Below are 16,376 nucleotides of genomic sequence, written 5' to 3'. Positions count from 1 at the left end.
CATGTGTATAAAGTTCAAATCTGTGGTCGGTTAAAAAACATAACGTTAATTTCAAACTTTGCTCCAACGTTGTCGGAGATGTGAGATCCAGGCAGCACCAGGCACTCGGCGCAAATGTACCCCCACCCAACGCAGTATAATCTCGGCAGGTCCTTCACAAAATCACTGCTGTTTCTGTAGTGGTTAACCACTGGATTCATTTTATTTCGGGTATATCTAAGGGGCGGTCTTTGCCCTCATAAATCTATTATTTGTTCCTTGACAAATCGTTTTGACTGAGGGCAAAGTTAAATCGCAAACTTTTTATTTTTAACTTACTTTGTACTGGAATGCTGCCTTATTATTTGCTTGTATATTTCCTATTGTACAAGCTAAATAAAGGATATTGCTGTATATTATATATCGTTTTTATTATAAACATAAATACAGGATAATCAGAGTGAGCACACGTTGTCTGAATCACATTAGTATTTTTTAAAAACGACTGGAAAGTGTAATACCACATTATTTCAAACTTCTTTTAAATGTAACTAAATCTACATGTATTTTATTTTATGCATGCACTGGTAAATGTATTTTACACAGTGACTGTGTAAACAGTTATGAATAATATTCACAAATAATGTGTCTAACATTACTAACATTACTAACAAACACAAATGTGTGTTATGAATCCTTTTACACATGTTTTGTGTAAATTTTTAACACATCAATTTTAAGAGTGCGGAATGCGTTTTTCCATTTTTTATGTAAACGTTTTACCATTGTACTTGCATCTTGTGTCTTTTGCAGCGTCTCTCGCATAAGTTCCCCATTAATAAAACACTTTGTCAAGTAGGGCTGCAACTAACGATTATTTTGATAATCGATTAGTTGGACAATTATTTTTTCGAATAATCGGATAAAAATGTAATTACATATTTTGCTTATAATAACTAAATCAGATATGGGAAAAGTATACACAACTGAACTCATTAGCCTTCTCCCAAAATGTTGTGAATGTCTCCATAATTAAAACACCTGGTGAGTTGATTCATGTGTGTCATATTAGAAGCAACTGACAATAGTCTCTCCCAAACGTGGGAGCGAGGGGAGGGTCGGCCAAGGAAATCATTTTTTTGTGCCATGAAAAGTGAGATATTTGTCATTCAGATGTAGTGAAGTACAGTAAAAAGTAAATAGAAAAAAGTAATACTTAAGTATTAGACATACTATAGACATAGTGATATAGAGGCAAAATTATGGATTGCAACTTGTTTCTTTTGTTTATATTGTAAGGTTTTGTACATGTATATATTTGGGCTCTTTTGGTCCCATGAACACATGTATTTAGTGAATTTAATGTTAATACCAGTGTTAATACGGCCATTAGCGATTCTTGAGTGAATTAATGGATGCCCGCTTCCAGGGCTCAAGCCTACATCCTTTCAGTCACCAGCCCAGACCAATAACCATTTACATTTACACATTTGGCAGATGCTTTTTTCCAAAGTGACTTACATTGCATATACTATACATTTGTTTCTTAGTATGTGCAATCCCTGGGATCGAACCCATGACCTTGGTGTTGCTAGCACCACGCTCGAACCACTAAGCTGAAGGAAACCACTAAGCCACACTTTTCCATTATCCAATAAAATGCATATTATTTACTTTCATGTTAATTACATGTCAATTTCAATCACAAAATGCTCAATTTGTTATTCCCTCTGTGTGTTTAGGAGGCTAACGACCCTGAACAAATGTGCCGCGATGAGCTTGGAGGTTCATTTCCAATGTAAACGGGTAAACAAACACGCTGTCCACTTCTAATTTCAAATGTGATGATCTGGTGTGCTGCCAGCTGCTGTTTGCTTGCCCGTCATCATTATTACTCGCTTGCACTGGATGTCGGCTTTTAAATGGAAGACGGAAAATAAGATTGAACAAAAGGTCTTATGTTATATTCTCTCTTTAATAATTCTTACATTTATATTATCTGTCTGTGCGTTACTCTTAGCAAAGTGAGGATTCTGAAGAGGACGACGCATGTGCTCTTAGTTCCCGTTGGGCGTTTCAGCGTGAGAGTAAAACATGGTCCCGTATCCGCACCCTCTCGCCCAACCCTGTCGTCCCTGGCAACAGGACCTCAACCTTACGACCCTCAGGAAGTAGTGACAGTGTGCTGAGTGACAATAGTCTCCTAGACATCACCTCGCTGACCTCTGACCTCAGCACTAGCAGCTTGAGCTTGGACAGTACCCGGGAAACGACCTCTCCAGACGTCGCAGGCGTGAGCTCATCGCCCGTTTGCGTCTCAACCAGCCAAGATGAAAACGACGAAGCTGGGTCCTCATCTTCACTGCCCTCCGTGAGAGAGAAGGCGAAGCGTCCTTCTAGAACATTCTTACGGAGGAGAGAGTCAGTAAAGAAGAAAGCGACGGCCCCTGCAAGTGTTTTAACGGTCTCTCAACATCAGCCACCCTCAGGTTTACACTGCACATCTGATACAAGTTTGCCCGGACAAACCGCAAACAAGTGCCGAAATACCAAAGATGTTACTTGGAAGTCACATACAATATGCCGCAGTAACATTAGCCAGCAAGCTCCTCTGCACAAGCCTCACAGAACATGCCTTTATCTGGAGGACTACCTGTTAACTTGGGAGATGCCCAAGTTAACCAATCACAACCGTCAGAGGAAAGAAGATCGTGTGGTCCATCTCCCCTTTGACCACAAACCTGGAACGTTCCCCAAGTCTTTGTCAATCGAGAGTATTTGTCCAGTCACCATCTCTCAAAGTCCTAGACATATTGACTGGACGGGAGAAGATGGAGACTTCTCGTTGGAAGGAAGCATTAGTCACAGTGGGTCACAAGATCTTTTCTCACCTGGTTTTGGGAAGAGAAGAAACTCGGTGAGCTCGATTGGAAGCATATACGATAACGTTCCAGAAGCACCAGACAGACCGTGTGACACATTCGACCCCGGGAAAGATGAAACTTTCCAGCATCTAGATGACATTTTACAGCACGTGCACGGGCTGCAGCACAACATTGATGAGTGGTCTCGCTCGCTCGGCATTCAGCAACTGGACCAATCTAATGCAGAAACCGAGTCAACAGCGGACGCAACGTTAGCCAGCAGTTTGATCAACTCGCTCAACTTTGACGAACGTTCCATGTCAGATGTTGGGACGACAGCAAGCGATTACGATAGCGGAGGAAACTCTATGAATGAGGGAGAGGGAGGAATGAGAGAGAGGAGGGACTCCGGGGTGGGAGCATCGCTCACTAGGCCCAGCAGGTGAGTAAATGTGAGAGTGAGACAGTAGGTGTGTGTGAAAATTATAACCTGTCCAGACTGTTCCTACTGTTGTGAAAAGAACATGATGGAGAGAGGATTGACTAAACTGGTGTAGGAAACTGCTGACAGAATTTCCATATGGCTCATCTTTAAAGGTGCTGTGTAAGTGATATTCTCTTAAGATCGCCAGCCTGTGGATCACCGATACACGATAGTATCAAGGGGCGGGGAAATGTACACAGTTATTTATGACAAGCTGGATTTTTGGACAAAAAAACAGAAGCTAAGGTGGCTAAAAATGCCAATGTGTGACTGCAATTAGCATTCTTTCTGAGGGTGAGTTCATTGCATTGTTGCTTCTCACCGCAACCTTTTAAACGAGAGAAAGTAAACTATTGCTGTAAGTCATTAATGCGAATGTGTCATTAAGCGGGTTTCTGTCACTCTGGTTTTATTCGCATTTTGAAGTTTCACATCAGAATCGAGGGATGGAAACGCTAAATTTCGAATTAAAAACCCTTAATTCGCAAAAAAGTTTTTACGCTTGCTTGAGGTGGTTTTTCATTTTTGCAAAAAATGGTTAATGCGAATAATGGGAGATGAAAACGCATTTGCCGAATAAATTCCTCCAAAAAGTCACATAACTTCTCTGAGACGGCGTAACCTGACTAACCAGAGTAGTGATCTCGTTACACAGCATCAGAAATGTTGTTATGGTCATTCTTAAATGCCTGAGCAAAGTCGTCAAAGTATTTCTGTAATTGCCTTTTAGAACTGTGTTTCCCAAACAGAAGGCATCCACATAAGCACCGCATTAATTGTGTTTCGTAATCGCTTGCGCAAGTATTATTATATATGAAAATTATTATATTCAGTGGCTTCTCTTAATTTTCTTACTGATATTTAGTGGCAGTTTATTAGGAAGTGACGGTTTACTAAACTGTGCTTATTCGCAAATGTTTTATGTGATATTCCAATTTTGCGCATAAGCTAAATTCGCAACTTTGAATGGAAACCCGGCTATTGATGCCCGCGTGCACAGTTATCACTAACCGGAACAACTCGTGCACTGGTTTTAAACCCTCACGTGAATAGTAATTCCTGCATTACGCGTGCATTACAAGCTCTCTCATGCGCTGAAAACTCAAACCCTGCACATTATAAACTCTCTGACGCGTGGAATAGCCTTGCATTACAAGCTCTCTCCGCGTGCAGAAAACTCCATACCCCATACATTACAAACTCTCTCTGGTGTGGGGAAAAGCCTAAGCAAGTTGCATTACAAGCTCTCTTACATGAAGAAATGCGCGTTTGTAATATTAATTTACAACATTTATTGGCAAACAGCCAACTATCATCTAAGGAATCAGCTATCGCCATGAATGTCTGACTATCGTCGATACACGATAGTATCGTCAATCGGAACAACCCTTTGCTATGTGTAATATTAAGGAGGAGCTAAAGGGAGGGGAAGGGGTGGAGTGAGCCATTGGTTGCAATTAGCAACCTTACCACTAGATGCCGCTAAAACTCCACTTTGCTCCTTTAACATTTGTGATGGAAAATGTTGTGTAAACGTACCTCTAGACTTGCTTAATGGTTCTACCCATCTGTTCGTTCTTTAATTTTTCTGTCTCCCCTCTCCACGACCAGAAAGTTGCGTTGGCACAGTTTCCAGAACTCTCATCGTCCGAGCGTGACCTCTGCATCTTTAGAGATCAACAGGCAGTCGGCTGCTCAGCTCAACCTCCTGCAGAAGTTCAGTCTGTTACGACTGACTGCCATTCTGGAGAAACACACAGACACCAGCAAACACGGCTGGAACTGGTAATAAGGCGCTCTCATTTGTACATGCTGTACAGTGTACACAGTCACATAATCTTACATGGCATCCAAAATTGTGCGTTCTTACATGATGCCAAAAGAAGCCGAACGGCTGTGGATGCTCCCAGTTAATTTTAAGATCACAGTCATTAATAGAGAGTTGAACCTCCCTTTGCTGTTATAACACGCTTCTTTCCACTAAAGGTTGAAAAAAGGGATGTGGGGATTAGTTTCCATTCAGTCGCGACGTTGGGTGATGGGGCCTGACTCACAGTTCTAATTCATCCTGAAGGTGTTTAATGGGCTTCAGGTCTGGGCTTTGTGCAGGCCAGACTTCACACCATAAAACACATTTCTGTGTACAGGACACACCATTCTAGTTCCCCAGGATATTGCCTGATTTTATGGGTGATTTTAAGCAGCTGTTAGTGATGTCTGAAATAGCCCAACCTGTTCATTAGAAGGGAATGTCTGCATTCTTATGCAATGTAGTGTAAACGTGTGTGGCAGGCTATGATTGCCCAGGCTAATACAGTGGGCGTGTTGTGTGACTCATTAGGTCAGTCAGGATATTAATGCTCTGTAAGGTCAGATGTGGAAAATCTCATTTGAACCAAAGGTGTTTTTTAATGGCGCGATCAGTTTGGAAAAACCATACTAACAGAAGCCGTTAACGACTACATCTTTCTAACTCTTTGTATCTTCTCCCCCGTTGTCTCTTTATTGCTTATGAAAATTACATTTCATATCTACCTCCGCCAACAGGGCTAAAATTACAGCCGTAACAGTTTTCTGTTCTCCAGTCATTTTATGTGGCATTGCAGTGGTGACTGTAAATTGGTTTATAATTTTTACATTTGTCCATTTTAAACTCCAGCTGCTGAAAAAGGCTTCAGATGAGAAGCTTATAGATCTATTAGAAATGACCCTCAGATCTAGTGTTGTCACGGTACCAAAATTTCAGTAGTCGGTACCAATACCAGTAAAATTCCACGGTTCTCGCAAAAACACCAGTAACATGCTAATTGAAACACAATTTTATTAAAAAAGCTCATTGTTAATATAAATGTATAGAAAGCAATGCCATTTGGTATACATGAAGTATACAAGTTAATTGTTGCTGAAACGGTGCTCACTGGGGTCTTTCATGCTGATGAACATCCTCCTCAGTCTGCTGCTGTATAAGACAAATAGAATAAACTTCAGTAAGTCAACTGACTGAACAAACATGCATATGCAATATTAAAACAAACCTCAGTTTTTATACTGCATTTACACAAGATTACTTACATTAAGGTAACTGTATATTAAAATAATAAATGCAACAGATAGATGTTTCTTTAGTTTAAATGTGGCTTTTTAAACCTAATAGAGTTATCTATCCAAGACATACACATTGCTAGTCATACAGTTAGTATGCTAGTTTTCTAGCACATAGATTTCAGATAGGCCTAAATAAAATAGGTACTGTAAACCCCATCCTGTCCTCCCATTTATTTTACCCCATTACGGTTATAAAAGCATTAAATGGTTAATAAGGACACATGACTGGATTAGCATTGGCGCTAACAAATTAACACGCAAACAGGGACGTTTGTTTTAACGTAACCTTTAACTTAACATATGCTACAACATTCATAATGCAAACGCGAACAGAATTTGAAACTTACCGCTTGAACTTGTTAACTTAAATCCGGATGCTTCCTCTGTTAACCACAAAACTCTGTTGGTTTTCTTCGTGATAGGCCTATAATCTGAAGTATTTCTGTGCGCATCTCTTGTGGATCAGAGCCGCTGCGTTTAGCCGCTCATCATGTCTTATTGCGCCTATAAAAAGTTTCCGACTGACAACCTGTCAGACAGAGCATCAGTACCCGGTTGACCCGGTACGTCGGTGCTACCGGGTCTTATGAAAATTAGGTACAGACAACTTTTTTATTTTTAGGTACCGACATGGACCAACCATTGTGTCGCCGTGTGACAGTCTGTCTAGACCGGTGCCAGACAAGCAAAATTGTTGTACAAGTTTCCAAGGAAATTTGATTGGCATAACTTGGAAATATAACAGTTCTGGTAAAGGGATGGTTTACCACCCCAAAAAACTGTCTAATGTCATGAGCTGTCATATTCAGCATTACTTGCCCATATACAAACCATATAACTCTTTCTTCAGTGGTACAAAAAAGAAGATACTTTGAGAAATGTCTCAGTGGTTTTGTATCCACTCAAGTATCCACAAGTCAATGGGGGCAAATTTTGTTTGGTTTCCAACATTTTTCAAAATATCTTCTTTTGTGTTCTGCAGAAGAAAGAAAGTCATTGTTCATGAAATTTACAGAATCTAAGCTAATACCTTCAGACTCCTGGTGAGCAAGCCGACACGGCACAGTGGTGAGGAATCAAAACTCCAATGATTAATAAATGGAGAAAAACCATTGGGTGAAACCAGACTCCCAGAGGGCCAGATCTCCTCTGACATGTTAAAGCTGCACTTAGTCATTTTGATTAAAAGTTACTGAGTAAATGTTTTTGATTAATATCAATAAGTTTTCATTTTATTTTGGTTCATGTCAATCTGCTCTCGTTGGTCAACTGTAAGTATATAATTGATTAAATTGGACAAAATAAACTTGCATTTCTTGTGTTTTTCTCTCTGGTTGGTCAGGGTGGTTCCCAAATTCATGAAGCGTTCCAAAGTTCCAGATTACAAAGATAAACACGTATTTGGAGTTCCACCCATCGTAAATGTCCAGAGAACAGGTCAGCCCCTCCCACAGAGCATACAGCAGGCAATGAGATACCTACGCAGCCAGTGTCTGGAGAAGGTCCATATAGAAGCAAACACACACACAAATAAACACAAACACACACTTCTGTGTCTCACATTTGCCTCTCTTCCTCAGGTGGGAATATTCCGGAAATCCGGAGTTAAATCCCGCATCCAGGCCCTCAGGCAGCTCAATGAGAATTCCCCCGATCACGTGAGCTACCAGGGCCAATCCGCCTACGATGTGGCTGACCTGATTAAACAGTACTTCAGGGATCTGCCTGAACCGGTGCTCACCTCCAAACTTACAGACACCTTTCTGCACATATACCAGTGTAAGTAAAACACACACACACACACACACACACACACACACACACAGTCTTGAAAAACTTCAAACCTTGCATCAGTCATCTCTACATCTCAGTCTTCCGTGTTCGTGTGTGTAGTCGTTCCAGCTGAACAGCGTTTACAGGCCGTGCAGGCAGCTGTGATCTTGCTGCCTGATGAGAACAGAGAGGTTCTACAGACGCTGCTCTATTTCCTCAGTGACATCGCATCCGCACAGGACAACCAGATGACTGCAGACAGTCTAGCTGTGTGCCTTGCCCCATCTGTACTGCATCTGAACACCTCGAAGAAAGATGGGACTTCACCAAGGTGTGTGTGTGTGTGTGTGTATGCGTATATTGCGCTAATGTGTTGTTTTTTTGTGCCACCGTGGAAATGTGTGAACTCTGTAGGTGTTTAAAGTTTTCAACAAAATAAACCGTTATATTTTGAGGATTGACATGATCCCTGCCCCAATATGAGGTTATGAGTATAGCCAATAGAAACGTCGGGTTTGGATTTAAAGGAATAGTTCACCTTCAAAATGAAAATTCTGTCATTTACTCACCCTCTTGTCATTTCAAACCTGTATGACTTTCTTTCTTCTGCAGAATATAGAAGATACTTGGAAAACTGTTGGTAACAGAAAAGCGTTGGTCCCCAATGGTTTTACCAACAGTTTTCAAAATATATTTCTTCGTGTTTTTCAGACGAAATAAAATCGCACATGTTTAAAATGACAACAGGGTGAGTAAATGATGACAGAATTTTTATTTTGAAGGCAAACTATTCCTTTAAATAAGCACAGAGCATCAGAGCAGGCAGCATATCTTTGGTTGTCATGTTATGCTGTCTAATTATTTAGTTTATGTTGTTTCTTTTTTGTTTTGGAAACAGGCTCATAAGCAAAAAAGGTGGTGCCAAGCCAGACCACAAGGAGCTGAGTGAGAACATGGCTGCCACGCAGTGCCTTAGTCACATGATCACAGAATGCAAGAAGCTTTTCCAGGTAAACACGCAAGTTCTTTTTGATGTCTGCTTACGTGTCATTTTTACGTACACCAATGCCAGAAGTACTGTGGACAGCTCAACTTTTTGACTGTAATTGTTTTTATGAAGATCCCTCATGAAATGATGCTGCAGTCCAGGAACTCTTATGTGGCAGCTGACGCCCAGCCGCTGCCTCTGCATGGGCTTGGTGTCAACGCCCTGGGTGAGCCTGTGGATTACCGGGCGTATCTGGAAGACAACATTCAGTGTCTTCTCAGAGAGGCATCTGAGCGGAGTAAGGGCTGGCATCACGCCCATGGACCTGATAACACTGAGCTGGCTTATAAAAAGGTTAGAGCAACTGTACACACATACTTTGAGAAGAAATAATGTAGGTTACAGAAGATGTAGAAGTGTAGATTTAGACATGGATGGAAAATGTGCAGGTTTTATATAATCTGTCACAACTTCACAAACGTGAATTATTTGTTATTGGACAGAGAAGCTAAAATGGGAATTTGATAGCTTTAATACTCATCATTCTTAGATTAATTAAAACGTAAATATTGACAGTAAGCCAAACACAATGGTAGAATCTGCACAATAAAATAATTCCTCTTCCAGGTGTCTGCATGTTTTTGAAGAGTATTAAAATGTCTTCAATTAACCTTAAGAAGTCATGAATTTACTGTGTAAGTCAGACAGAATTGTCATTTTTGGGTGGAGTATCCCTTAAACTTCTCTTATACTTCATGCTGCTTATACTGCTGGTAAATTGGTGTTTTATAAGAATTTCAAAAGCCCTAAAATGGGTCTATGTAGATGTTGTTTTATTGGGTAGAAATGTGACTAAATATTGTTTTGTTCTTTCATGTTTACCCCAAAGAATCTGCATTTTAATCTACTTAACTCTAATGCCAAAATATGGTTCCTCTGGTTTTGTTTGTGAGCTTTGCATAATTGACCTAAAACACCGAAACTACAAACTGACAGCAAAAAAGCAGTTCAAATATCAGATAATAGATTTGTGTTTTTCCACTGGGCCTGAAGAATCTGCATTCGAAATGAGGATCATTAATCAAAGATATCAAACAAATGGATACGGGAGATAGTTTAATATCCTTTCATAAGTGTGTCCCCTGTTATCTAAGTTACTTTGGTTTTAGAGAAGATTTTTGTATCATTCAACTTCTGAGAAGAAAACTGCAGTATATATCTGGGTTCTAATCTGTTCCCGACCCTGCTTTTAATAGTTTTTTCAGCTTTCATGACAGAATCCTGCTTTGTAAATCTTGACTATCAAAATTAATGTACCGTTGTTAAATTTTCAAAATAAAAGCTCAGATTTTTATTTGTATAATTTACTCGCACATTTCATTTTGTGTTTCACTTTAAAACATTTGATTTGTTAAGAGGTTGACTCAAAATAGATGGATTGATACCTCACAGTACACACTTTCCTCGACCGTTCCCAAGTGCTAGTAAATCCCACATCAATCAGTTAGGGTAAAGCTGCATGTCCACAGCAGAGAGATGTTCTCTTCTTTTCTCTCGTCACTTCTACTCTGCAGAATACGTTTTAAAACATGTGGCAGTCCGCTGTATTTCCCTTTAGATTCACCTGTAAACAGCAGGTGCCCAGGTACCATGGGAACTGTTGGCACAATCGACCATAGGCCATTAGCACACCCACACGGAGCTGGTCTTTGGTCGCTGTGATGGCTGACCTCAGCTTTGTATCACTTAAGTTTGATCTGAGAATGGCATTAATGGGTTTCACTTTGGTCCTCTTGAGATCTGCACACATGAACCCTTCATAGAGCGCTTTGGGTGATAAACTCATCAGGTTCCGATAGAACTTTCAAAACTTCCAAGCCACAAACATTAGAACATTAGCGAGTTACAGTATAGTGTATTTTCATAACTCTGGTTTTGGATTTTGGTCTAAGCTTTGCCATGCAATAACTGCTTGTTTGCAGGTAGGAGATGGGCACCCGATGCGCCTGTGGCGTGTTTCGGTGGAGATGGAGGCTCCGCCTGCTGTGGTTCTCCAGCGTATTCTGCGAGAGCGCCACCTGTGGGATGAAGACCTTCTGCATAGCCGAGTCATTGAGACTTTGGAAAACAACACGGAGGTCTTTCATTACATCACGGACAGCATGGCCCCTCATCCTCGCAGGAATTTCATAGTGCTCAGGTACACAGATGCTAAAAACTAAAGCCACATCCACACGAAGCCAGAGCTTTCCCTAACCAATCTTTTTTTCCTTTTCACGGCGTCGTCTCAAGAAATGTCTGAGTACAGACGAAACCGCTAAACTGACTCAGAACGATGTAGTATACACGCCAAATCAGTATGTGGCGCTGTAATTCTGCCACAGAGATACACTAAAAATGGAGCATGCACATAAACTTTACGCGTTGGGGTGATGACATCATCGTTTAAAAATATATACAGATAGGCTGTACACACGAAAACGCAAGGGTGGCGTTTTCAGATTTATCCACTCTGGCACCTGGTTTCAAAAATAGTGGTTTCAGGCTCCCAAAATGCTGAATCCGTGTGGACGAAACGCAGATACGATGCAAAATCTTTACGTATACAGCTAATCACGTCTCCGTGTGGATGGCCTCTAAGTTCGATGGTCTTTGTCTTCATACTGTAGTGTGTACACTTTGTGTTCTTGAAATGTGTTTATTCATTAAATGTATGAGCTGTGTATGTATTTTGTCATCTAAACTTTGTTCGTACTGTGTTCCAGGCGTTGGTGTAGTGATCTTCCGAAGGGGGTTTGTGTTCTTGTGTCCTCCTCTGTTGAACATGATAACGTACAGCTGGAGGCGGGGTTACGGGCCGTTCTTCTGACCTCACGCATTCTTATTGAGCCGTGCGGAATGGGACGGTCCCGGCTTACACACTACTGCAGGGCTGATTTAAGGTATGACGGACAGGTTCTGTGATTTGTTGCATTGCTGAAGCACATTTTCAGTTTAATTCTCTAAAATATACTTGGATTTATAGCCTTCTATCATTAATCCGGATTGTTAACCTTTTTTCATTTGTCCCACAGGGGGCGCTCACCTGACTGGTATAATAAAGTATTCGGACACCTGTGCGCAATGGAGGCTGCCCGGATACGGAGTTCGTTCCCTGTTTTGTCAGCACGTGGACCTGAGACCAAACTCTGAATCAGGACGTACCAGCATTTTATCGAAGACCAGTTTGACATATTTTTAAGAAGGGTTTGAGCGAGAGAGAGAAAGGGAGAATTATGAGAGCTCAGGTGTGAGAACAAGATGAAAGTGTAAGTGTGAAAAATGTTAGTAGGGAGGATTTGTGAATTTGAGAAAGGAGGAGGAAGAAGAGAATACTGGAGTGAACGTATTAAACTAACCCATTGCGGTTTTAAAAAGCCATTGATGATCAATGTGAAAAAAAGATCAAACTTACAATTGTGTGCGTTTTTGTTCGTTTGTGTTTAATGGAATATGTGTGGTAAAGCAGTGTGTCTTAATAGACATCTGTTATGCCCCATTTGTTCTCAGGGTAAATGCTAACAGTTTTTTATTTCTTGACTGGTACAGGAATTGTCACATGGCTAAAATTGACCAATGACTTGGCTAGAATATTTTTCAAACATATCTTATCTGTTTATGAGCGGGACGTTGTGCCAAATCTATCACTTGATGTGAAAATGTGATAATCATTTGATTTTCTGATGTATTCAGGCCAAATTGAATCAATGTATGATATTCTATAGTCACAACCTCAAACCATTTATCCTTTCTATCACCTTATTTATTTGTGGCGAACTTCATTTATGAACTTTTTGTATTTTAACATCTGCATGGAATCCATGGAAATGAGCTTCTACCAGTCACTTTGTAAATTTTCTTAACCCCAAAGGATAACATTTTGTAATATAATGAGATAATTTTTCTTTCTTATTTCTTATTGTTACTAAACTGTTCTAACTGCCTAAGTGCCTTTGTGCAAGTAAACTTGTATGCGTGTGTTCGTCTTACAATATGATGTATTATTATTATTATTACTAAATAATAAGTATTATTATTAAATAAGTGCAGTCTCACCAGGGCATTATGTAAGTTCAGTATTTTATTTATTTTAAAGTATTACTACATGTACAGTATACTGATTGTTTTTAAGCATTCTGCCTCATTTTGTAAAGAGGAAAAGTTTAATGTGCAGTGACTCCAAATGCCACAGTGTGGTTATACAGTATGTGCTTTGACTCTTTCTGGTGTACAGAACTGTTGTACATTTGCCCCTAATGTTTATTTTATTGAAACCTCAGTGTTAAACGGAGGCATTTGAGACAGCTTCGTCTGAAACTATCAAATTCATTTTATTTACCATTGTTGTTTTTATGTGTTGCATTTTCAGTCATACTCTCATGTGTATTGCGCCAACCTAGCCTTCAGTGCAATGACAATAAAGTGGCTTTTCAGATAAAAAGTTTGTTTCTAGTTTTTCCTAATTCAACTAACGGGTCTCTTGCAGTGAGCAGTCTAATCCGCTTAAAACACATTGCTGTCCTGCTGGCACAAGGTGTGGGATGACACCTAAGGCCACCGGTTCAGTTGCCAAACATAAATAAATGTGTTTGTGTTTTGGTATAAATGTATTTTAGAGCAGAACTCTTATTTACACAAGATGCCCTTCCACAGTATTCAAGCTCAATTGATACCGAATAATTACTGCTCTCTGGAGAGATAATGTGCTCCTGTCCTTTGCCTCATTAATTATTAAAGTGTCTAAAATTGGCCAATTTTGCAAAGGTGGTGGCTTTAAGGCAAACATTTTCCACCTTTTAGTCTTTCATGAGAGTGAATGTTTTTAATGGGTCTTAAGACCTCAAATGTCTTTCAAGCTTTTCTTACCAGAAGCATTGCGGCTGAGCCCTTGTTGTAATCCGGCCCAGTTTCTTTTTGTTCCTGTCGGTCTGTTACCCATGCAATGTATTACAACATTATGGTAAAGTTCCTGACTGGTAATTTAAGCTGTATGTTCATTGCCCAGAAGGCTTTGAGCAAACCACTCGAATCAAGGTCGCTCCAGGTGGGGGATTCCCTGTAGCCCACGTCACTTTTTGATAAGGCAACATCTGCTAAATGAAAATGAATGCACAATAATGTCCTCTTAATCGCTTCCCTTGAAACGAAAGTGATTTCCTGGTTTTTCAAACATGGCTCAGATGTTGTACAGAGGCCGGCATTCTTTAGAAGAGCAATTCATTTTCTAGTTCTCTTGTTCTCTGTTATCACCTGCTGCACATTACATTGCAACAGACACACAGATTTGGTTTGCTTTGAAAAATTGCCTGTAGCGCTTGACGTGGCAGGTTGCATAAAAGCATTCTGCACATTTATTCCGTGGTCACTGGTGAAGTTAAGTTTTAATTTACTGCCATATTCTCGACCCCTCTCGCTCACTTTCTCCCTTTCCGGCTCTCTCTCCATCGCTGCTCGGTGTTGATGTTGATTGTGCCTCATCTGTTGTATCGATTAGGTAAATAGATTTTCTGATGCACGGCACGGAAACATTTATATTGTATTATTCTGTTAAAGCACAGCATTCCTGAATCAATAACAGATACAAAAATGTAGCATTATCTGTCATTGAGAGATCCTAAAGCAATATGATCAGTCTGAGAACGTCTTTCATATTCATTTTTAAATGAGCCTCTGTGGATTCGAGGACCTGTTGAAAATAATTGGTCATAAATCGAAACAGAGTCTAATCTCAGAAGGTATGCCTATGGACCGTTTTGATTGTGTACGGACGGTTTATTACTGACCGTCTTTATGAATATTGCACTCAGAATGGACAAGCAGTAGCTGAAAATTGATCCTTCCAATCTGATATATGCAATCAATTAAGGTGCATCAGTTTTCTAGAAACAATGAGATAATTGCTTTTCAAGATGATATGATATAATAACTGGATTTGCCTAAATTTTAAAAATTTCTGTTTCTGGAAAATAAAATAAAAACTGAATTGCTCCTTATTTTTGAGTTTTGTCTGGAAAATTTTGCTTGGGAGGTTTGCCAGCCTCCACTGCTAGTTTTTTATTATTCTTTTTTTGCCTCACTGATAGTTGCCATGACATGATACTATTAATAACTAAATAAATATAAATAACTAATTAATTCTTAACTCACACAATGCATGGCATTACAAACATATACAAAGCTTAGTGAACTTAATGCTTTTATATAAAATACTATAGGTTTTCTACAAAACACACTGTTGCTAACATAAACAGTGGGATGTTTTATTGGAGCTATATAGTAGGTCACTATATTCAGTAGAGCTGCTTTAAGAAGTCTATTCTATTCTATAATCCTATAAAACAACAGCTGACAACTGGCGTTCCTCAGGGATCAGTTCTCGCTCCTCTCCTCTTTTCTATATATACCACCTCCCTGGGTCCAATTATTAAGGCACATGAGTTCTCATTACATTTTATGCAGATGATACGCAGCTCTATTTCTCTTTTCAGCCAGATGACCCCACCATCTCTGCCCATGTCTCTGCCTGCCTTCTGGACATCTCTTCTTGGATGAAGAGCATCACCTACAACTCAATCTCTCCAAGACAGAACTCCTGGTTATACCGGCCCACCCATCAATTGAACACCACCTTACCATTCAGCTCGGATCCTCAACTATAACACCCATCAAGTCTGCGAGGAACCTGGAGGTGATGTTCGACGACCAGCTGAAATCGCAGCAACCACTCGAACATGCCGTTCCTGTCGGAGCAAGCCTCTCAGCTGCTAGTCCAAGCTCTGGTCATATCAAGACTGGACTACTGCAATTCTCTACTGGCCGGCCTTCCAACCAATGCAGTCAAGCCCTTGCAAATGATCCAGAATGCAGCTGCATGTCAAGTTTTCAATCAGCCTAAAAGAACCCATGTAACACCCCTCCTGATTTCACTTCACTGGCTGCCAGTTGCTGCCCGCATCAAGGTTAAATCGCTGACACTGGCCTTCAGAATGATAATGGCAAATTCGCCCCTTTACCTTAACTCAGTGCTCCAGGTCTACATCCCCTCCCGTCATCTTCGGTCTGAAAATGAGCGACGCCTGGTTGTTCCATCACAGCGAGGCACCAAATCGATGGCAAAAACCTTTACTCATTCGGTTCCCCTGTG

General features: G+C 40.3%; 1 protein-coding gene across 4 annotated transcripts in view; it reads left to right on the top strand.

The window, feature by feature from the left end:
* The window catches only part of stard8 (StAR-related lipid transfer (START) domain containing 8), a 75,099-nt gene extending 61,433 nt beyond the window's left edge, over positions 1-13,666 (top strand). For all 4 annotated transcript variants that reach the window (XM_057358232.1, XM_057358222.1, XM_057358242.1 and 1 more), the window contains 11 exons: positions 1,722-1,785; positions 2,000-3,285; positions 4,939-5,112; positions 7,775-7,934; positions 8,013-8,211; positions 8,326-8,536; positions 9,104-9,215; positions 9,326-9,547; positions 11,176-11,393; positions 11,959-12,135; positions 12,268-13,666. In XM_057358232.1, the coding sequence (XP_057214215.1) occupies positions 1,722-1,785; positions 2,000-3,285; positions 4,939-5,112; positions 7,775-7,934; positions 8,013-8,211; positions 8,326-8,536; positions 9,104-9,215; positions 9,326-9,547; positions 11,176-11,393; positions 11,959-12,135; positions 12,268-12,385 (2,941 nt within the window). In that variant the 3' untranslated portion in view covers positions 12,386-13,666. The remainder of the gene's footprint in view (positions 1-1,721; positions 1,786-1,999; positions 3,286-4,938; positions 5,113-7,774; positions 7,935-8,012; positions 8,212-8,325; positions 8,537-9,103; positions 9,216-9,325; positions 9,548-11,175; positions 11,394-11,958; positions 12,136-12,267) is intronic.
* Positions 13,667-16,376: the final 2,710 nt, after the last annotated feature.

The sequence above is a fragment of the Triplophysa rosa genome, linkage group LG2 (assembly GCF_024868665.1).
Source record: "Triplophysa rosa linkage group LG2, Trosa_1v2, whole genome shotgun sequence".
Classification (NCBI taxonomy): Eukaryota; Metazoa; Chordata; class Actinopteri; order Cypriniformes; family Nemacheilidae; genus Triplophysa; species Triplophysa rosa.
The sequence above is the reverse complement of the archived record's forward strand: the minus strand, read 5'-3'. Positions and strand labels throughout refer to the sequence as shown.